The sequence below is a fragment of the Balaenoptera physalus genome (genome assembly GCF_965194825.1).
Source record: "Balaenoptera physalus genome assembly, chromosome: 15".
Lineage (NCBI taxonomy): Eukaryota > Metazoa > Chordata > Mammalia > Artiodactyla > Balaenopteridae > Balaenoptera > Balaenoptera physalus.
In genome coordinates, this window is record NC_138894.1 from 44,300,287 (window position 1) to 44,323,399 (window position 23,113).

The 23,113-nt window shown below is 37.3% G+C and overlaps 1 protein-coding gene across 29 annotated transcripts in view; it reads left to right on the forward strand.

Moving 5' to 3' along the window:
• Positions 1–23,113, forward strand: part of WDPCP (WD repeat containing planar cell polarity effector) — a 420,975-nt gene that overhangs the window by 115,634 nt on the left and 282,228 nt on the right. For all 29 annotated transcript variants that reach the window (XR_014253957.1, XR_014253958.1, XM_082426596.1 and 26 more), the window contains exons 6-7: positions 167–226; positions 22,597–22,711. Coding sequence is in view for 27 of the 29 variants with exons in the window: in XM_082426596.1 (XP_082282722.1) it covers positions 167–226; positions 22,597–22,711 (175 nt within the window). In the remaining 2 variants the exon portion in view is untranslated. The remainder of the gene's footprint in view (positions 1–166; positions 227–22,596; positions 22,712–23,113) is intronic.

Below are 23,113 nucleotides of genomic sequence, written 5' to 3' on the forward strand. Positions count from 1 at the left end.
TCTCCTGGTGATGATAGCTTTGCTTTTGTCCAGTGAGGAGTTCCAAAACAGTTGCATCTTTGTGAGGCATGCTGATCTTTTTTTTTGCTTGCAAATCAGAAGCACTTTAACTGGTAACGACAATGTGTATAGCCAACTGCACTCTCTCTTTTTCTGTTTCCTTCAGGAGCTGATGCAAAATAGTCAGTGTGTGCTGAGCAAATGGAAGAACAAATATGTCTGTCAGGTAAAAAGGTTTGACATGCTTTCGCAGTGTTTAACCATTGGAGCTGAAAACTATGCAGTAATTGGTATTCTTGTGTTATGATAGGTAATGGACAAAAACTTTTTAGGAACAGGTATTTCATAGTTTGAATTCTAGTCATTCTAGAACTAACATTAGACAGATTGACTCAGGCTACCTCATTAATCAGTATAGTTGTACTGACACTATAAGCACTAGTAACAGTCTTTTCAGATGGTATTTTTTGTTTGTCATAGATTAATCATATTTTTGAATGAAGGTAAAACCATAGGACAAAAGGTATTTTGACCACTCCTGTAAGCACTTGTGAACACCATGCTTATGGAAATCAACAAGCAGTCTAGAGTTAGACCTAACAAAACAAGACATTTGCTCTTACTTTTTGAATCCTCTAAGCTTTACTGTTTAATATGGTAGCTGGTAGTCACCTGTGGCTATTTAAATATAAATTTAAACTAATTAAAATTAAAAATTCAGTTCCTCAGTTGCACTACCCACATTTTAAGTGTTCAGTAGCGACATGTTATCATATGGACAATATATATACAGAGCATTTCCATCACAGAAAGTTCTTCTGGACAGCACTATTAGAGCCTGGACAAGGTGAGCTACATGTTGAATGGGTCTAGATTCAGGACATAATAATCACTTGTCCGTTGATCATAAAATAATGGACAAATATCTCAGCTGTGTCAATAGGCTTAAAAAATGCTATTTGCCTAGAAAAATTTTACTTGCTTATGATGAAAAGAATCATTAGTCATATTCTACTCCTACGTGTAGTTGAAGTTACGTCAGTACTACTAATAATTATAACTGTTTTATGGAATTAAATATCCTGTATCAATTCAAATTCTTACTTGTTTACAATGTGATTCAAGATTTTCAGGTCTAACTACTCTTGTTTGAAGTTTAGACCCATGGCTCTATCCATAAATCTACAACATTGAATTTGTAGTAATTATAAACTTGTCTTAATCTACTATTTGAATATAGATCTCATTTTAGTGGACTCTAGTTTGTCCTCATTTTTTGTTTAAACTAGTCTACCTTTATTCATGAAAGTGACTTTAGTTACCTCCTCAACTGTCATAATTATTACTTTCCAGAGACTGTTTACAAGGTTGAATTAATATTTTTAGAACCATAATACTTTTTTTTTTAACATTTTTATTGGAGTATAATTGCTTTACAATGGTGTGTTAGTTTCTGCTTTATAACAAAGTGCATCAGTTATACATATACATATAGCCCCATATCTCCTCCCCCTTTCATCTCCCTCCCACCCTCCCTATCCCACCCTTCTAGCTGGTCACAAAGCACCGAGCTGATCTCCCTGTGCTATGCTACTGCTTCCCACTAGCTATCTATTTTATATTTGGTAGTGTATATATGTCCATATATACACTACCACTCTCTCACTTTGTCCCAGCTTACCCTTCCCCCTCCCCATGTCCTCAAGTCCATTCTCTAGTAGGTCTGCGTCTTTATTCCCATCTTGCCCCTAGGTTCTTCATGACCATGTTTTTTTTTTTTTTTTTTTTTTTTTAGATTCCATATATATGTATTAGCATACTGCATTTGTTTTTCTCTTTCTGACTTACTTCAGTCTGTATGACAGACTCTATCTAGGTCCATCCACCTCACTACAAATAACTCAATTTCGGTTCTTTTTTAGAACCATAATACTTCTTGAATTAGACTTAGGATACTATTGAAAAGGATGGAATTATTTAAAACTTCATAATTTGTTTTCATAAAAATTTTAATCAGACTTTAAAACTTGAATACAAAATATACTCCAGAAAGTTTTAAACTTAGTACAACTCAAATTGTACTTCTCAATGCCATTACTCACTTTAAAAGCTGGTTCAAAATTATTTGACTGCAGGGGAAGCCTACCACCTATAGTAAGAGGTGTGTCTCATGGCCTCACCCTTACTGTTGCACAGGTAAGTTGGAACATGTCAGGCATCTGAAAATATGCAGTGGAGCATCTCAGTAGGCAATCCTTTTTAAATAGACTTTATTGCATTTTAATTTAATAAGCAGATTTGTGTGCATGTGTGTATGGGAGAGTATGAAGAGGGATATGCCTCACTATTGAATTAGTTCAACTCAGAAAAGGAATTTGCGTGATAGAATATATACAAAATTACTTCCGTAATTTATAGCAACCTGATAATACTGATTTCATAGGCTGTTGTACCAATGAGTCTGCTTTTAACATTTCCAATGGAACTTATCATTATGTTCTGTCATATTTTGTGCTTTATTTCTATGATTGATAAGATATTCCTTAAATAGACCTTTTACTACCAGCACATTCTTGATGTGATATATTTCAACAAGATAACTTGACCTTCACCGTGTCCACAGGTCCATCCACTACCACAGTTTCTAGACAGGACTATTAGCTAGGTCTTCTAAAAATATGAATAAGTGTGTTATTCTTAAAGATCTCTAATATGACAGAAAATTAAAAATTTGGTGCTCAAGCTAAATTTTCAGAAGGATCCCCTTAATCTTTTGTTAGCTGCAAAATCAGTAAATCATCTCTACAGGCTCCCCTAGGGTCCCCCTTTTGTACATCATCCAGTGTGGTAACTCTAAAGATAACATGTGCTTACATTTCTATTAGTAATTTTCCCCATATATTTAACCCTAAAATGGCAGCAGTTGATCACAACATAATGTGCTCTAATTCTTAGAAAAGAAGTGAAAAAAGTTCCTCAGTATCTTGGTGCTAACATAGTTGGACTCTTCAGTTTTTGACTGTGCCACTCCTTAACTAATGTAAATCTTTTATCCCCACCTCAAAAAGGGGCAACTTTAGGCTATATGGAATTTATCTTGGTTGTCTTCTTTTTAAGGGATCCTTATTTCTTCAAAAGGTTCAATTGTTCAGGAATTAGCGATGCAACTACAACAACATAAAGAATTTCAGAGGATGCAATCTGAGCCTGGATTTTTCCCTCTGTTGAATAACAAGGGTTTTTTTTTGATAGGTTATCATCAGTATCAAAGCTTAGTTCATGTTGTTGACTCAGTGATTCAATGACCTATAAATTGTACCATTTAAAAAATAATTCCTTCCATTTGTGAATTCAGAACAGTTTATAAATCGAGACTTAACTATACATATGTTCTATATGAAAATTTTCTTTTGAAGTTGGTTTTTCAGACTGTACCTGTTACTAGTTTGAAATGAATTAAAAGTGTATCACATATATTTCTCACTGTTTTTTTGATCTACTAATATTATTTTATTATGAGAAAGTGTTTAATAATTTTTTGCTTTGAATTTCTTAAACCATTTTCCGAACTGTTCTTAGGGAATAATAGTTTCGGCATTAAGATACTATTAAATTGTACACTGCTGCGGTGGAATATTTTAATTCCTTAAATTGTGCTTCAAGTCACATTCACATTTGCAGATTACTGCATAATTAGTTAAAAGTAGTATTATCATTAAGATAGATGTAACTTCATATATATTGATTTTAGATTAAATTATTTGAATCATATATGTACATTTGAGCATAAAAGTATGATATAGTCATCTTTACCCTGATTTCTTTCTATACTTATTCGACATTTCCAGATACAATTTTAAAATGCCAAGAAAAGATAGTTTTCTTTTTAAATTCTTGTAATGAATTACTTGACAGGCTATGTAAAAGTAGAGATTATTTTCCAAGCATATCACAGATAAACTGTGACCTTAAGGAACTTATTTTATTATAACTTCCTCAGTTGTAGAATGAATAGCATCGTTACCTGATCTTTCATCAAACTGTGTGAAAATCAGTTTTGATTTCCTCATAAAATAATAATTGACAAACCATGGTTTTAAGTTACAACTATTAGTAATAGCATATTATTTATACAAAACCCACCACACAGTATTTACTGACTGCCACCATTGCAGGAGGCACTAAAGATGTGTAAAGTGTGGGCTGAGTTGCCAGCATAACCTAGTCAAGGAAAACAGACACGTAAAATCACTAGGACACTAGTGAGTGCTAAGTTGTATGACACCAAGTTAAAAAGATAATAAGAATTTAGAGAAAGCACAGAGATTAGCCTGGCAGTGGGATGTAGGCTAAAACATGAAAACCAGAGGTGGTTTCTACAAAGAACAAATGAAATGGGATAATTATTTTCTGGAAACACCAAACTAGGGGGTTTCTGGACTTGAAGATTCTAAGCACAGAGTAGAAGTAAAGTGGCTAGACTGAAAATAAGGGGATTAAGTAAGAGTCTGTATCTGGAATGGTGAGATCTTCCCCAACTCCTTACCCCCTCCAGCACCGAGGCTTATATCTCAATGTAACTTATTTAGAAGACCCTTCTCTGACAAAATAGATTATTACTCCCAGAGCAAAGCCTATAGATACTGATATTTGGTAGTTCCCTTTGAAAATGTAGATGTGCCAACAAATGTCCTTACAGTGAAGCCCAAGTTAACAAGCCTCCTGATACACACCAAGCTTCCAATCAATTTTTTGGAGACTCACTTTTAAATATAACCAGGGATGGGAATGTAAATTTGTACAACCACTATGGAGAGCAGTATGGAGGTTCCTTAGAAAACTAAAAATAGAACTACCATATGACCCAGCACTCCCACTACTGGGCATATACCCTGAGAAAAGCATAATTCAAAAAGAGACATGTACCACAGTGTTCATTGCAGCACTGTTTACAATAGCCAGGACATGGAAGCAACCTAAATGTCCATTGACAGATGAATGGATAAAGAAGATGTGGCACATGTATACAATGGAATATTACTCAGCCATAAAAAGAAACGAAACTGAGTTATTTGTAGTGAGGTGGATGGACCTAGAGTCTGTCATACAGAGTGAAGTAAGTCAGAAAGAGAAAAACAAATAACATATGCTAACACATATATGTGGAATCTAAAAAAAAAAATGGTACTCATGAACCTAGTGGCCAGGCAGGAATAAAGACATAGACATAGAGAATGGACTTGAGGACACTGTGGGGGAGAGGGGGAAGCTGGGGCGAAGTGAGAGTAGCATCGACGTATATACACTACCAAATGTAAAATAGATAGCTAGTGGGAAGCAGCTGCGTAGCACAGGGAGATCAGCTCGATGCTTTGCGACGACCTAGAGGGGTGGGATAGGGAGGGTGGGAGGGGGCTCAAGAGGGAGGGGATATGGGGATATATGTATGCATATGGCTGATTGACTTTGTTGTACAACAGAAACTAACACAGTATTGTGAAGCAATTATACTCCAATAAAGATCTATTTAAAAAATAAATAAATATAACCAGGGAGCCAGAGATCCACAGTAGTTTCAAGGAAATCTCCATCTGTAAATCTAAGATCTATGAGTCTGAGGCTAAAACAAACAGAAAAGAAAAAGAATCAGGGACAGTACAATAAACAGAACTAAATTCAGGGAATTAAAATTAATCCCCACAGAGAAATAAGAGAAGTTCTTGCATCTTTGAAACAAGAATAGGATGCTATTTTTGAAAAAGGAATACTCAGGAAAAAGGAAAGGAGCTCTTGAGAATTAAAAATATGACAGCATAGGGCTTCCCTGGTGGCACAGTGGTTAAGAATCCACCTGCCAATGCAGGGGACACGGGTTTGAGCCCTAGTCCAGGAAGATCTCACATGCCGCGGAGCAACTAAGTCCATGCGCCACAACTACTGAGCCTGTGCTCTAGAGCCCATGAGCCACAACTACTGAGCCCATGTGCCACAACTACTGAAGCCCGCATGCCTAGAGCCTGTGCTCCATAACAAGAGAAGCCACTGCAGTGGGAAGCCTGTGCACCGCAACGAAGAGTAGCCCCTGCTCGCCGCAACTAGAGAAGGCCCACGCACAGCAACAAGGACCCAACGCAGCCAAAAATAAAAATAAAAATAAAAATAAATTTAAAAAATATGACAGCATAGATAGAAGAATTAATAGAAGAATTGAACGATAAAGTTAAAATATCCCTATAATGCAGAACAGAGTATACTAAAGGACATAGTGAACAATAGGCAATAGAAGATAAGAAGATTAGAGCATCAGGCCAGAAGGTCCAATATCTTACTAATGATAGAAAACAGGAGGGAAGAAACAAACAAACAAAATATAATAGAAGAAAATTTTCCAGAACTGGAGGATGTTTGTTTCCAGTTTGAAAGGACCCAGTGGTTGAAAAAAGACTAATACCACGACATACTTTGTGAATTTTAGAAAACCAAAGATAAAGAGAAGATCCAGAAAGCTTTTGCAGTAAAAAAAGAAAAACAAGATACGTAGAAAGGAATGGGAATCAGACTTCTCAACAGCAATACAAGGAGTTAGAAGACTGTGGAATCACGCCTTCAAAATTCTGAAGGGAAGAGCTTTTAGCCTAGAATTCTGTGCCTAGAATTCTAAATTGCCATTCAAGCAAGGACATTTTCAGGCTAGTTAGCTCTCGAAAAATCTTACCTACCTGCCATGGACGTTTTCTCAGGAAGTTAATGGAAGATGTGCTGCCCTAAAGCAGTAGAGTGAACCAAGAAGCAAGATTTCTTAGGATCCAGGAAACAGAGGATCTTACACAGGAAAGAAATGAAGAGAAATCTTAGGATGACTGTGCCTTAGGCCTAGGTAGCAGCTGGTCCAAATTGGGGCAGGGGACAGAAGGTTCTCCTAGGGATATTGGAGGGAGGGAAGAAAAGGAACTGATAGATCTGATATCTAATCTGATCTAGGAGAATTAATAATAATAATATTGAATAAGAGATAATAAGAGATATAGGATAATTAAATTTTACTGAAAAAAAAACAGTAAGTAATGACTAAATCAAGAAATGACATATATGGAGCTTCCCTGGTGGCACAGTCGTTGAGAGTCTGCCTGCCCATGCAGGGGACACAGGTTCGAGCCCTGGTCTGGGAAGATCCCACATGCCGCGGAGCAACTAGGCCCGTGAGCCACACCTACGGAGCCTGCACGTCTGGAGCCTGTGCTCCCAACAAGAGAGGCCGAGATAGAGGCCCGTGCACCGCGATGAAGAGTGGCCCCCGCTCACCGCAACTAGAGAAAGCCCTCGCACAGAAACGAAGACCCAACACAGCCAAAAAAATATAAATAAATAAATAAATTTAAAAAAAAGAAATAACATATATGGAAGACATTGCTAGTTGCTTGTCCAGTATCCATTTTTCTTTATGAACAGACCCTATTGTTCAGAGTGGCAAAATGAGGCAGTTCTGGCCAAAGTAAGCAGAGGTTCCTGGTAGGACTTACAAGGAAGCTTACTTTTTTTAAGTCATATTTTTGTACAACATTTAAAAATCAGAATTAATGCCCCTCAAAAGACCTATAATGAGCAAAATATCAGAATTTTAAATAAATATTGCACTGTTTTACTGACTCTTCCTTTTGCCTCGGGCTTCCAGTGGCTCCACAAAGCACTGCCATTCACTGCCTGCTATGAGGGCAGAGTAGGTTGTTCAAACTAGTGGTATTATTTTCCATAGACCACTGCCCCTATCCAAAAATATGTCTTCCCCAGGCTGAGGCATTTGAAATTCCTCTATTGCTCATTTTTCTGTATGAGAAATTCTCATGTGTGCTATGGAGCATGCCCAGAGATTAGTGTTCATTTAAGAAGTTTACAGTAAAATTTCCACCCACTGACCCAGTAACAGCTTACACAAAACAAAATATTGTAGGAATATTGCATACTTTAAATGTATTTTTACATATAAAATATATGTACTTATTTTATAAATATATAATGTCACACCAGACTCAACTGGGATGTGGCTTTTCAGCTTCTGCTCTTCCAGTCTGGATCTGAAATATTCCTGAAGGGACAGGGCCCTGCTTTTGACCATTCTTTCACTCAAGGGACATATATATTTAGTGCCTACTATATGCCAAATAGAATTCTCATTGCTAGGGATGCCAGTGAATAAAACAGACAAAAATGACCATTATCCCTGTTCCCATGTAGCTTAAGTTCTATTAGGGCAGACAATCAAGAAGGGATTGATAAGTAAAATTTAGAGTATGTAAGAAAGTAATAAAAACTGTTAAGAGAAAAATAAAGCAAGAAAAATAGGAAGTATATGTGGGGGATGGTAGGGCAGGATGGGCCTGATATCTGGTGACCAGGAAAGACCTCGTGTGATTAAGACATAAAGGAGCAAACCATGGAAGGTATCTGGAGAAGAGGGTTCCAGGCAGAGGGAAAGGCAGGTACAGAGGCCCTGAGATGGAAGTATACGTGGCATGTTTGAAAAACGGCAAAGAGTTGATCTGATTGGAGTGGGATGAGCAAGGAGAAGAGTAGTAGGAATTGAGATCAGAGAGAAGCTGAGGCACTAGTTATATAAGGGCCTTCCAGGCCTTTGAAAGGACTTGACTTTTACTCTAAGTGAGATGGGAAACCCTTGGGGGCTTTTGAGCAGAGGAGGAGCTTGATCTGATTTACTTTTTAATTGGATAACTCTGGCAATTGTTGTGATGGGAACGCATTGAAGGAAGCGAAGATCAAATCAGGGCAATCAGAAGGCTGTTACCACAGTCCAGGTGAACAGCCATAATGGTGGTTTTGACCGCATGGAGCGGTTAAGTGGTGAGAAGTGGCCAGATTCTGCTGATTGATCAGATACGGAATATAGGAGAAATTTCTGAGCAACTGGAAGAATGGCCATTTACTGAGATGGCAAAGACTGAGAAGAGACATTTTTGAGGGAAATATCAGGAGCTCAGTTTTTGACGTCAGTGTTTGAAATGCCTGTTAGATACTCAAGTAGAGAAGTCAGTAGACAATTGGTTATAGGAATGTGTAGTTTAGAGAAGGGCCTGGGCTGGAGAGAGAAATTTGGGAGGCAGCAACAGAGATGGTATTAAAGCCAAGAAATCAGTGAAGATCACCAAGGGAGTGCGTGTAGATAGAGAACTAGAGGAGGCAGAAGGGCAGAGCTCTGGGGTGCTCCAGCGTTGGGGATTGGAGAGAGAGAACGGGAGAGATGGAGAAAGGAGACGAATAAGGAGTAGCCAGAGAGGTAGAGCACACTGAAGGGAATGTGGTGCCCTGGAAACTAGGTTTCAGGAAGAAAGTTGAGTGTTGCTGGTATGTAGCATACCAGTAACAAGTTGCCTGAGATTGACTATCGGATGGAGTAGCATGGAGGTCATTGGTGACCTAGATTAGAGCAGGGTCAATAGATGGTATGGGCAGAAGCCTGACTGGAATGTATTTAAGGGAAAATGGGAGGAAAGAAATTAGGGCTTTAAAACATCAGAAAGGATTACGTTATAAAGGAAAATGGAGAAATAAGTCAGGAGCTTGAGAGAGAGGTGGGGTTAAAAGAGGTTTTTGTTTCTTTTTTTAGATGCAAGAAATAACATCTATTCCTGTTGGTAAGCTAATGGGAGTAGTACAGTCGATGCAGAAAAGGGAAGAATTAGTTGCTGGAGGAATGTTAACCAAAAACCACTTAATAAAGGGAAAGGGGATGAAAAGTAGGTTCCTGGTACCTATTGATGTCATGGAGCTGTCTTTTCAGCCATGGACTGCTTAAGGCCATATTTCTTGTTCTGTGAGGAAGAACAAACTTCCATTCGGTTAAGTAATGACTTTTTTTTTAAGGTTTCTATTACGTGCACCTGAATGCAGTTCTAAGTGACACAACGTATTTAGAAACATGATGGTAGAACCAGGAGAAATTACCAAGAGTTGAAATGGTTATATTTGACAGTGGGATGAGAGGCTGTGGTGGGATAAGACAGTAAACAGCTGCTTTAATTTTAAGTATTCTTTGACATTTTAACAATTTATATGTGTATTTCTTTAATTGAAATACTTTTTAAACGTGGCCAGAGTGCTTCTGAGAAGCAGATGTCAAGATAGTACTAGAACAGCAAGTGATTTATGGGGAGATGTGAAAGATAAAGGGGAAGGAAGCAGGTAGAAGAGCCTTTTGACTGTGATGCTGGTCTGAGCCCTGAGCGATGAGGAGAAAGGACTGGGTATAAGGAGCCTCAGGCTGCAGCATGGTGCTCAGAAAATTTCAGCCACAGGAGAGTCCCTGAGTCACAGCTGCTTATTAGAGGAGTCCCCTGTTGGACGAGTGCCACACCAGGCTCAGCCATTGGCTACTAGCCACCTAGGGAATATTTGGTCTTGGTCAGTCAACTGTGTTCCCAGCATTCGTTCCTCCTGAAGGAGCTCTGAGTGATGCATGCCCATGGCCGTCACACCCACAAAGGTTTATATTAAGAATAAGAATGCGTATCTGTATGTTTGCATACACACAGTACTATACCTGAGTAATCTTAATGTTCAGCTAGCCAGTTTAATATCATGCCCTAATAATTACTCTTTTAGGGAAAAAAATCATTCCTTTCCAGGAAAAATAGAAAGAAAATTTACATTGTATCTTGACTAATTCAATCCAAAGTTTGATGATCTATGATAATTCATCAGTACGTTAGCTATTTACTCTTAAATATACAGTAATATATGGACCCAGTTTTAGAACACGGTTATGACACAAAGAAAATTTTTATCTTCTTCATAATAATGTATCTTTGTGTCATCAATCAGCATTTCCTTCCTGTTCTTTTCATAAATGGTCCTTTCTTTTCTTTTATTAATTGTTTTCATTTAAAAACATTTCTTTGAAGAAACTCATAATTCCCTGCCTCTGCCCTTGGCATTTGGGTCTAATAATGTTTTGGAAGCTTCAAGGTATTTTGCCACAAAGGAAGCCAGTTCCGGACTATGAATTTCCTCCATATATCCAGTTATAGTTAATAGTAAATATGTTTAAAGCTAAATGAGTTCAAAATCTGTGAGTAATCTAATGACTCTCATTGATTTTCATGTGTATTTTACAAAATGGAAACAAACACATGCCAGACATGTATGTACTTTATAAAGGGAGAGTAAAGTTTTACATCGATAGCTAGCTAATGAGAAGACTTTTAGTGCATTATATTTGAGTCCTTGTACTTAATTTTTATATAAAAACTTAAAATATGACCTACTTCAAATTTAGAAGTTTGTATTAGATGCACAGTTTGGAATGTGCCAATTAGAAATGTACATATAAACTCAGTATATATGGTTGGGTGTGAGAACCCAGCAACTTTACATTCATGATATTTGAGAATATTATGTTATAGATATGCCAAAATAGCTGATAGAGAAAACACATCAAGTGCTTTTGCCAAATTGTGATTTATACCCCTTATTTTTAAAAATAAAGTTAAAAAATAAAACTATTAGGTTAGCATTTATACTACTTAAGTGACTATGAAATTAAAGGCAGCTGCAACTATGCTTCTTATAAAATAGTGTTGAATGTAAAATATTCACAGTGGCTTTCCACAGTGAAGTACCTATCATTTGGTAGTCCCCTTGGTCTAAGTAGAATCCTAGGTTGAATTGTGAGATCTCAGTTGCCACTGTGTGCCAAACATATAAATCTCTATCTGTATCCATCCTTCTGCCATAATAGAGGAACAATCTCTACTCCTGTTTAAAGCCAAGCATTCCACCTAGACCCACAGTCCTCAAACTGTGCACTGATGCACCCTGGGAATTGCAGTGAATTCACAGGAGTCCTGCAGGATATTTTAAAATTTCAAGAAAAACACAAGACTGCTGCTGGATTCTACACAAACAAGTAGCTCCAGGTAGAGCAGATTTTCAACATTAGAACACACTAAATTCCTTTTGAGGAGGTCATATCTATATGAAGCTGGTTTTTTAGAGCTTGCTGTGATAAAAAGCAAGTACCACACAAGAATTAACATAGAACACAATGAGGGTTAGGGTTTCCAGTCTGATTCCAAGGTTTGAGAAGTTGTGTAGTGCCCAACTTCTAATAGTGCACACATCCCATTAGTAAGTAATGTGGTTATTTAGGAATTAAATAAAAATATTTTTCTTTCAATCTCTGTGTGTTATGTTTTCAAATGGCTACCAAGTTTTTGGGATATAAATACTTAAATTGTTTGAATTCTGTTATTTCTTTTGGACTAGGAACCATAAAAATTTCTGAGACACAAAGGGTGCCATGAACTGAGAAAGTTTGGGAGCCTCTGGCATAGAGTTGGATCCCATTCCCTCTGGCCTTCTCAGAACCCCACATGATTGTCCCTTCTCTTACTGGTGGAAAGTGCAAACTGCTCCATTCTTCTTGGTTTCAAATCTTGGCTTATTAGCCGTGTGACTTTGGGGAAGTTACTTCACCTGCTTGTGCCAGAGTTCACTTAACTATAAAATGAATATAAAAATACCTAACTCATAGGTTTATTATAAGAATTAAGTAAGTTAATATATTTAAAATGCTTAGAAACAGTTTTTGCCACAGATACCTGCTTTTTAAAAATAATCCTTTCTGTCAACTGGACCTTTCCAGTTACCTTAAAAATTTTTTTAAATGTTTGTTTATTTATTTGGCTGTGTTGGGTCTTAGTTGCGGCACGTGGGATCTAGTTTCCTGACCAGGGATCAAACCTGGGCCCCTTACATTGGGAGCGCAGTCTTAACCGCCAGACCACCAGGGAAGTCCCAAACTTGAAATTTTTTAATTAAACAAAATTTTTATTGTAAAAAACACATAAAATTTACCATCTTAACACATCTTTAACTGTACAGTTTGGTAGTGTTAAGTATATTCACATTGTTGTGAAACATGTCCAGAACTTTTTCATTTTGCAAAACTGAAACTCAACCCTTTAAATGACAACTCCGTTCACCCCTACCCCCAGCCCCTGGCAACCATCATTCTACTCTCTGCTTCCATGAGTTTGACTATTTTAGCTACCTCATGTAAGTGGAACCATGCAGTATTTGTCCTTCTGTGACTAGCTTATTTCACTTAGCATAATGTCCTCATGGTTCATCCATGTTGTAGCATGTGACAGAATTGTCTTCCTTTTTAACGCTGAATAATATTCCACTGGATGTATGTACCATGTTATGTTTATCCATTCATCTGTTGCTGGACATGTGGATTGTTTCCTTCTCTTGGCTATTGTGAATAATGCTGCTGTGAATATGGGTGTACAAATAGCTCTTGAAGACCCTGCTTTCATTTCTTTTGCTTATATACCCACAAATGGGATTGCTGAATCAGATGATAGTTTTATTTTTAATTTTTTTGAGGAACCTCCTGTTTTTCATAGCTGCACCATTTTACAACCCCTCCAACAGTACAGAAGGGTTCCAGTTTCCCCATATCTTCACCAACACTTGTTATTTTTCTGTTTTTTGTTTTTTTGTGTGTTCTTTTTTTTTTTGATAGTTGCTATTTTGTGGGTATGAGGTGATATCTCATTGTGGTTTTGATAGGCATTTTTCTAAAGATTAGTGATGTTGAGCATCTTTTCATATGCTTGTTGGCCATTTGTATATCATCTTTGGAGAAATGTCCATTCAAGTCCTTTGCCCATTTGTTAATTGGGTTTTTTGGTTTTTTTTGTTGTTGTTATAGGAGTTTTAAAAAGTATATTTTGGATATTAATCTCTTGTCAGATATATGATTTGCAAATACTTTCTCCCACTCTGTAGGTTGCCTTTTCACTCTGTTAATTGTGTCCTCTGATGCACAAAAGTTTTAAAGTTTTATGTAGTCACATTTGTCTATTTTTGCTTTTAGTGTCATATCTAAGAAATCATTTTCAAATCCAACGTTATGAAGCTTTTCCCCTATGGTTTCTTCAAGGAGTTTTATGGTTTTGGGTCTGAGTCCAGGTCTTTAATTCATTTTGAGTTAATTTTTGTGTATGGTGTAAGGTAAGGGTCCATCTTCACTCTTTTGCATGTGGATATCCAGTTTTCCCAGCACCATTTGTTGAAGAGACTGTTCTTTCCCTATTGAGTGGTCTTGGCTCTTGTTGAAGATCATTTGAAGATCATATTTGTGAGGGTATATTTCTGGGCTCTCTATTCTGTTCCATTGGCTTGTAGATCTGTCTTTTGATAGTACCGTACTATTTTGATTATTGTGGCTTTATAATATGTCTTGAAATCAGGAAGTGTGAGAACTTTCTTCTTTTTCACAATTGTTTTTGCTATTTGGAATTCCTTGAGAGTCCTGGTCAACTTAAATAGGCTCTACTCTTTTCTATTTAAACAAATAAACACAATTAGTATTCATCTCAGGTACCACCATGTCTTATCCATTTCCTTCAGAATCAAATTTCTCAAAAGAATTTCTGTTTGGAGTCTCCATTTCTCTATTGCTCACTCAGCATTTAACCAACTTCAGCTATACTTTTCTCATGATTACACGGAAAACCTTTTACACTGAGATTACAAAAAACCCTCTGTATCACTAAATCCAATAGACTTTTTTTTTAAAGCATCATCTTAAATACACAGGAGGATTCAACACTACTGACCACTCCAGTGTTCTTGAAATACTTTTTTCTTTTAGTTCTTGATGACACTTTGCTCTTCTAATATTCTTCCTACCTCTCCAGCATTCTTCTCTGTGTCCTTTTCAGGCCTATGCTTCTTTCCCCTGTCCTTGAATGTTAGGGTTCCTCAAGGCCTAATTCTAAGCCCTCTCCTCTTTACTCTGAACTCCTGGGTTATCAAATATATATTCATAGCTTCAGTGCCCCCCACCTGATGGATGAATTACTCAAGGGATTAAATTATAGATAAGAAGGCTGATTGGTGAGCCGAGAATTAGAACAAAAGCAAGGAGGTGTTCTTACAGGATATTTCTATCAGGCTATGGTTAGGGCTCTGACTTGCCCTTGGGCTTTTTCTTTCTTGACAACTGGCATTAGTTATCAGAGTCATATCCCTGAACAGAGTTACAGACATTTGGTACAGGCTTCCTCCAGGCTCTGATCTGAACTGTGCACTGCCCACCACTCCATTTAAAATATCTGACCTGGTCCTCATTTGTTACCTTTTCTTTATGAGAAAAGTGTTGATTAGATTTTGAGAAGCTTCCAAATCATCTGCTTGTTGGAGACATGGAAAACACCTTTGCTTCCACAGCAACTCGTTTACAGGTGCTTTGTTCAGGTGAGCCTCCATGGAACTGGCTAACATATACAGGTGCAACAACCACAGTGTCTCCAGACATTGCCAAATGTCACCTGCTGGCCAGAATCATCCCCACACTTGAGAACCACTGGTTTAGAGGGAAGCTGGTTTAGGTTGAAGAAGGAGCTGGAGAGAAGAAAACCCGATGGGCTACTGCATGGAAATCAACTGAGTGAGAGTTAAAGGATATTAGTTCCTAAGCGGGCCGGTTGCGGGGGACATAGGATTTGTCCTATGTCTTGGTCTCTACTTCTCCACTAATTATGAGACGTTTGGTTAGTTGCTTTACCCCTCTGATTGTGAATTAGTATGAGGATTAACCTTGTTACTATTATTTTTTGACTTATGTACTTACTATGTACCAGAGTTGTACTGGCATTTCATATGAATTATAGAGATGGTGTGTATTAAAGTCCTCTGTAAATTGTAAGATTTTGTACAAAAGTAATGTGCTGTCCTGTTCATTTCTTACCACAGTTTTTATCCTTTAGATCCTTAAAACTACTGGCAAGTACAAGATTTACCTTTGTACCATGTTCTTTTGTGAATTTCATAAAATATTGTATTTTCTAAGAACAATCACTTTTATTTTATGTAATTATTTTATATATATACATATATATAAAAGAGCTGGATTTAAAATTACATTAGGGATTAAAATGTAGCATCACTCATTTTATACTGAGAATAACTGAGAAGATGAGATTTTGTAATTTGAAATAGATTTAGCAGGCAAATTTCCAGGAATGTATCTGTTCCATATGTTGAATAACATCACAGAAATCTTTGGGAAACCCCATTGTTAGCACTTCTCTATCTAGAAAAAAATATCTGTTTGTTTCTTGTCCTTTTGTTTCTTTTCCTTAGTCAATTCCCTATAGTGAGTCAATTAAATTTTTTTTCTTATTCTTGTCTTAACTACATTCACTTTTGTCTCTCTACTTTAATGGATTAGTCAGGCATGATTTCCCTGTATACTCAATAATGTTTGCTGAATGAAGGAATAAATTACAGAAAACATGTTATCTCTCTTCCAGCAGGTTATCTGTTAAAATAATCAGTGACCCTACCTTTCATTATAGATTTCCTCAATGTAAAATTGTTTGTCTGTCTATAGTTCTGAGTTTCTCCAGAATTTATCCCATGGATTGGATTGGGGGGCAGGGTTGAGGGAGGTATTGGGTCTCAGCCTGATGCAAATTCACTGGGCCTCCAGAGGAATGGTTTATAATATTGATACTTTAAATATTTGCTTCAACCCTAGAATTCACTCCAAGGGTCATAATACTTTGTTGCCTCTCTGGATTGTAGTGTTTAGCACCTGCTGTCTCCCACGTCTCCTGATGATTTCATGGGATCAGTCTTGGCTGCCTGTCCATGACTTACCTCTTAAATGATGGATTGAACCTATCACCCAGTGTTGATTTCTAGTACTGATCCTGCATGCCTTTACTTTTCACTTCTCCCCAGATGTGATAATAATCACATGATCTGGGGGGGAGTTTCCTTAGCCAGTGAGAATACTGAATTCAATTAAATTGCTGTGATCACCATTATAAAATAGCTCATTCACAGTTATTTACTGCACCAGTTCTTCAATACTTGAGACCATGATGTATCGGTCAATACATGATGTATGATGTAATATTTCTCTTCTTTATGGCTACTAAACTGCCTCTTCTAGGAAGCAGTCATCTGTCTTAACCAAAATCTCCACTTCTCTGAGATGAGATTTTCCGCCGTATTCTACGCATAGTCTACCAATACATGCCTGCATCATTCACCAATGTATCCCCGTCTGTATACTTGGCATATATAGGAGGCACTCGCATATTTTTGATCTACTGAGTGAATGAAACTCGGATTCTTGTGGATTCTTGTGGTTGCTTAAGTTTTGTTTTGCTTAGTGATGTCATCTGGTAAAATTTTCTCTTTCTTTTCCCAGTTCCATTTCACTTCTAATTAAGTACTCAACATAAGGTTAAGAGAAACCAATTTGAAGAACCATCTGAATATCATGGGAATCATTTCTTAGTTTCTTAAAGAGAAAGCACACCTCTCTGGTTATGAGCTTATTGAAGAAAATGAGAAGGAAAAAATTATAAAAGCAATAGGAAGAAACATGGTCAGAGCAGAACTAGCAAGGAAGATACTTCCTGTCTGACAGGGTATCAGAGAAAAGGAAAAGTTTCAGTTCCTATTTTGCCTTAGTCATCTTCTGCACAAGGAATGACATTAAAATTGGAACAATGTTGGGAAATCCCATGGGCTCTCTCATTTATTCATCCTGTGGATCTCTTCTCAAACTCAGATGTGCTCTGGAGGTGTCTCCCTTTGCTTCTTTGTCTGCTCTTTTTCATTTTCTGAGCTGTTGAATTCTCCAGTTCCTTGTAGTGGAGTAGGACAGCATCTTGGTGCCCTTTTTCCTTCTTGTCCTGCCAAATCTTACATAGGCTTTTTCCATTTTGGAGAGCTTAAGAACTAACTTTTTGGGGAAACAGGTGGAGATACTTTCCTGTCTGGGCTAGAATATTCTTTTCCTGAGATTCAGACTTTTTTTCCCCCCCTAATTCTGGTTATCGCCATTACTATATCCAGGAATATCTTTGGCACCAGTACTTGGAAACCTTATGCTTCCCCACAGGTTGTTTTATAAAAATGCATTAATTAATTTATTAATTTGTTTATACCTTCTTACTCCAAAATCTGGTGTTAGGGATACTGCTAGGACACAAGACATTTGGAAATCTGAAATGATGGACATACCTTGATCCTAATGAGTACCCACACTAGGTGTCAATAGAGGACTAACCTGATCTTTTAACACCTCTAAAGATTGGAATGTCCCAGAGCTCAGACCTTGGACCTCTTTCTCTCTTTCCACTTCTTTTTTTCTTCTTAAGCAACAGAAATTTATTTTCTCACAGTTCTAGAAGCTAGAAGTCTAAGGCCAAGGTGTTGTGAGGGTTGGTTTCTGATGAGGCCTCTCTGCCTTACTTGTAAACAGCCATCTTCTTACTTCGTTGCCATATGGCCTTTTCTCTGTGTGTGCACATGGAAAGAGAGAGCCCTCTTGTGTCTCTTCCTCTTATAAGGACACCAGTCAAATTAGATTAGGGCCCCACCCTTATGATCTCTCCACTCATTTTTTAAGGAGAGCTTATTCAGTTCCATAACTTTAAACACTACCTTTACATTGTTGATGACTCCCAAATATAATCTCCAGCCACCACTTCACCCTGAACTTCAGACTACTTGATGTCTCTACTTATATGTCCATAGACACCTTAAACTTAACATGTCCACACCAAACCCTCGATTCCCCCAAGCTAAATTTACTTCTCCTCAAGTGTTTCCTATCTCGGTAAACGTAGTTGCTCAGCCCAAAAACCTTTGAGTTTTTCTCTTGTATGCCACATCCAATTCTTCAGCAAGTCCCCTTTAAAATGTCTCAAATCTATCGACATACTGTTTCCTCTAGCATTGCCATTCTAGTTCAAGCCGTCATCTTCTCTCACCCGGACCACTGCAATAGCCTCCTAATGGTCTCCCTGCTTTTACTCTTGCCCTGATCCCTCTTTAAAACATAAATTATAATTCTCTGCTGCTTAAAACCCTATGGCTTCTCATCAGAAACGTGCAGTGTAACCTGGCCCCTGACTACCTCGCTAATTTCATCCTCTGACTATCCCTCTCACTCACTCCCCACAAGCCACTCTGGCCTACCTTTCCTCAGTTGTCCCAGGCACATTCTAACCTCAGAGTTTTTGCATTTGCTGTTCTCTGCCTCAAACTCCCTTTCTCCAAATAATCATATCACTTGTTCTTTCACTTCATTAGGATCTGTACTCAAATGTCATCTCCTCAGAGAGGCCTTTTTACTTCTTTATTAGTCATTTACTTAAAACAGCATCCTCCTAAAGCCTCCATCCGTATTGTGCTTTATTTTTCTCTGTAGTTCTTATTGCTTTCTGACATTATTTTAAAACTATTTTTTGTTCTCTGTGTCCACACTCAAATGCAAGCTTCCTGAAGGGAGGTAGGGCAAGGGCATTGTCTGTTTTGTTCAATGCTGTATCTTCAGCACCTAGAACAGGGCCTGGCTCATACAAAATACTAAATATTCATTTGTGGAATGAATGAGTGAATGCATTAGTGGCTGCACCCATCCTTTGAGAAAGATTCTGAAGGAATGCCCAAGCTCAGTGGGCAGGATCCACAGTCCCCAAATCACTGCTCCTATCTCCATGTGTATATCAGTTATTTACTGACGTATGTATGCTTTCCTGCTACGCCTTGACACTTCCCCTTCAAATCCTTTCCAGCTTAAGTTCCCTCTTTTACGTACTATCACAGGTGCACTTTCCATCGCCATCCGACAAAGGTGGTCTTTTAGAAGTAATTTTATAACATAACAAGTGCTCATACATAGAAAAAGCAATTTCTATTAGGAGATGAGGGTTAGTTCATGATAATTGTGGTGAGAGCACAAAATAACAACAAATTTGGGACTTGGACAAATTAAATTCCATAGTCCTGAAGGAACTTGCACATATCTTGGAGACAGTATCCTTGTTAAGTCAGAGCAAATAGGAAAGGTGACAAAAGATTGTAGTGGTTATAACTCACCTGGAGTCTAGTGTTCCATATCTAACATTGAGCCCAGTCTGGGCACAAGATTTTAAAAAAGAGGAATGTGTTCAGAGATGGTAAATGGTATAGTGAAAACATATGAGTAATGTTTGAATAATAACAATAATTATAATTACAGACATTTACTATGTGCCAGACATTACTCTAAATACTGTTTGTAAATAGTAATTTAATCCTCATCGTATGAAGTAGATATTATTATATCTCATCTCAGAGGAGGAAATGAAGTTACAGAAGTTAAGTAACTCCCTCAAGGTCACACAGCTAGTAAGAGGTAGAGCCAGTGCTGATTTCATTTTGATTTGAGTCCATGTTCTTAACCACTATGTTATTATCTTTTAATATTTAAAAAGAGCACTATTGAAGAGAAACTGGGGCTACTGTAGAAGTTCTTAGAAGGCGGTGTTAGCCTTCACCTCAAGCTCAAGCATCGCCACCTCTTCTCAGTCCCCCAAGTCTACCCAGTATGTATTCTTATGATCGGACCAGTAACACTTTATTACACTTACTTGCTTATATCCCTACCTCTCTCTACTAACCTATATTTAACCTATTTTAAGGGTTATATTTGATTCACTTTTGAGCCACTAAATTTAGTTTAGTGTTTGGCGTATAATCAACATTCAGTTTCTGTTGAATGAAAAAAATGAAAGAATGATCTTTAAATTGATTAGAACTTTCCAGTGGTAGAACAGATTTCCTGTAAGGTAATAAGCTTCTGGTCACTGGCAGTTTTCAAGAGTGGGCTGGATGCTTGAAGGATGCTTGTAGGGATGCTGCAGAGGAACTTCCATGTCATGTGGGAGTGGAAGATTAGACCAGGTTTCCTTCTAACTATGAACTATTTGATCCTATGATGTTAATTATGATTCTTTCTCTAAACATTTAGTTAGCACCTCCTATGTGCCTGGCATTGTTCTAGGCACTGAAGATACAAAGATAAAAGTGGCCTTGCTAGTATCCATAAGGAGCTAGTAATCAGTGGATAATGAGGAAAGAGGTGCTTAAGAGTATAGGTATAAAGTTTTAGTAGATAAAAATAAATAGAAAAGGACAGATATTTGAGGTGCTTTGAATAAATGAGGAAGGGAGAAAAAAGCTATTACAAGGGGGAGAACTAGATATGAAAGATGACCCTAAAATTCCCTGAGAAGGGAGAATGTAGGGAGTAAAGACCACATTATATTATTATATATTATGTTATATAATATAATACAATATAATATGTTATATTGTTATGGGGGAATTCCCTAAAAGGGAACTATCAGTGTTTGTCATCAAGGTATATGGCAGGGCTGGATGTAATTCATAATTCAGTAGAGATTAATTAATTTGTGAAGTATTTTGAAATTCTTGGAACAAATGTGCCTTCTTTTATTAGTCTCCCAGACCAATAAAGTTGATTAAATTCTCCTTTCCCCTGCCCTCCGACCCCTTTGGGGGCATTAACATGAAATGGACAATTCATTAAGTCATGTGGGACCCTTCAGTTTCTTTTCTGATTCATGTGCCTGGAATCTGTTAGACCATAGGGGAGTAATGGTCTTCTTTTTTTTATTAACCTGGTCCCTGATGCTGCTCATCTCTCACACATGTCACAATATGTCTTGTCACAGAATCATCCTCTCTAGCTGGGACATGATGCTTAGGTAGGTGGGGAAGTCCCCTGTTTTGTTTAAAGTCATAGTTGTCTTTGGGTTTGGCTGGCATGTTCATGATTAGTTTACTGACAATTGGTTTTTTTCTTTCTATACCATATGCTATTCCATGATTCATCTGCTTTGAGTCTGCTGCCCTGAAGGTGAAACAATTTCTTCCAATGTTGATATTTCATAATCTCATAGATAACAAGCATACACATATGCATAGTCCTTTCAGAAGTTTTAAACATTTGGAGATGAATGAATTATGCTGCCACAAATGGAAAGGAGCAGTATAAAACCATAATGGTGATATCCAGACATCTTCTGTTGGGTGGTTGGGTGAATGCTAATATTAATAAAGCCTGCATACTTTACTGTATCTCTCCTTGAGAAGCTATTTCTGGTATGTGGTATTTATTTATGAATTTTAACATTTAACATTTTACTTTAATTGCTTTGATTTACATGTATTTTAATATTTTAGACAAGATCTTTATTTGTAGAAGTGCGGTTTAAATTCCAAATAAATTGTAATACTTGCTGTTAATATTGTAATGATGGCATCTTTTCTCTATTTAATGTGTAGCATTGATTATTCAAAGCTTAAGAAATCTTTTAATTTCTGATATAAATAGTAATCTTTGAAAACATTTCAGTTTAAGACACATCACATTTCTGAATGCAGTGCAAAGCAGTTTTTTCCACACGGTTATTTTCTAAGTATTTAGAAGATTACACTTCTAATAAACATGGACTAAATTCAGTTTCTGCATATAGCACTAATCAGTGCCCTTATTGTGTTGCATCATTTAACCACCTGTATCTTTTTACTCAGAATGTCTGTGATTGTTTTTCGAAGAAGAAAAGCTCTTTATAATTCCATGGTGTAGATGCACATGTAAATATCTGTATAAGTTGTGCATTTGGGGAGAGATTTTTAAAAGATTCTAATTCTCAGTATATCTCCCTCCCCCTCTCCCCCTTTCCCTGGTTTTAGCTTCTCTTTGGTTCAGGTGTGCTGGTGTCCTTAAGCCTTTCCGGGCCGCAGCTGGAGAAAGTGGTGATTGACAGAAGCCTGGTGGGGAAGCTCATCTCAGACACCATCAGTGATGGTAATTACCCCCATGTGCAAATCAATTGCCTACATTAACAGTGGGGCAGGAGAAATAATGTGTCAACAGGTAGACTAATTATTACCACTGGGGACTTGAAAACACAAGTAATTGCTTGTAATAGCACAGTTACAACCCCTGGGACCCATACAAGTTTTGACTAATATTTAATATCAAAGTTTTTGTCAAGTGTTAGGCTCATATCCTTGAGTATTTTTCACTCTTTGCTTAAAAAAATGTGAACGTATTTTCAAAAGAGGTTTTTTTTTTTTGGTGTGTTGACATTTCAAATATTTTTCATTTTCACATGAATTTTGAATAATAAATAACCCAAATTTGTCAACACAGCCACCAGTAAAAAAACAAAAGCAAAAACAAAACCTGTGCTTTGGCTGTTAGGAA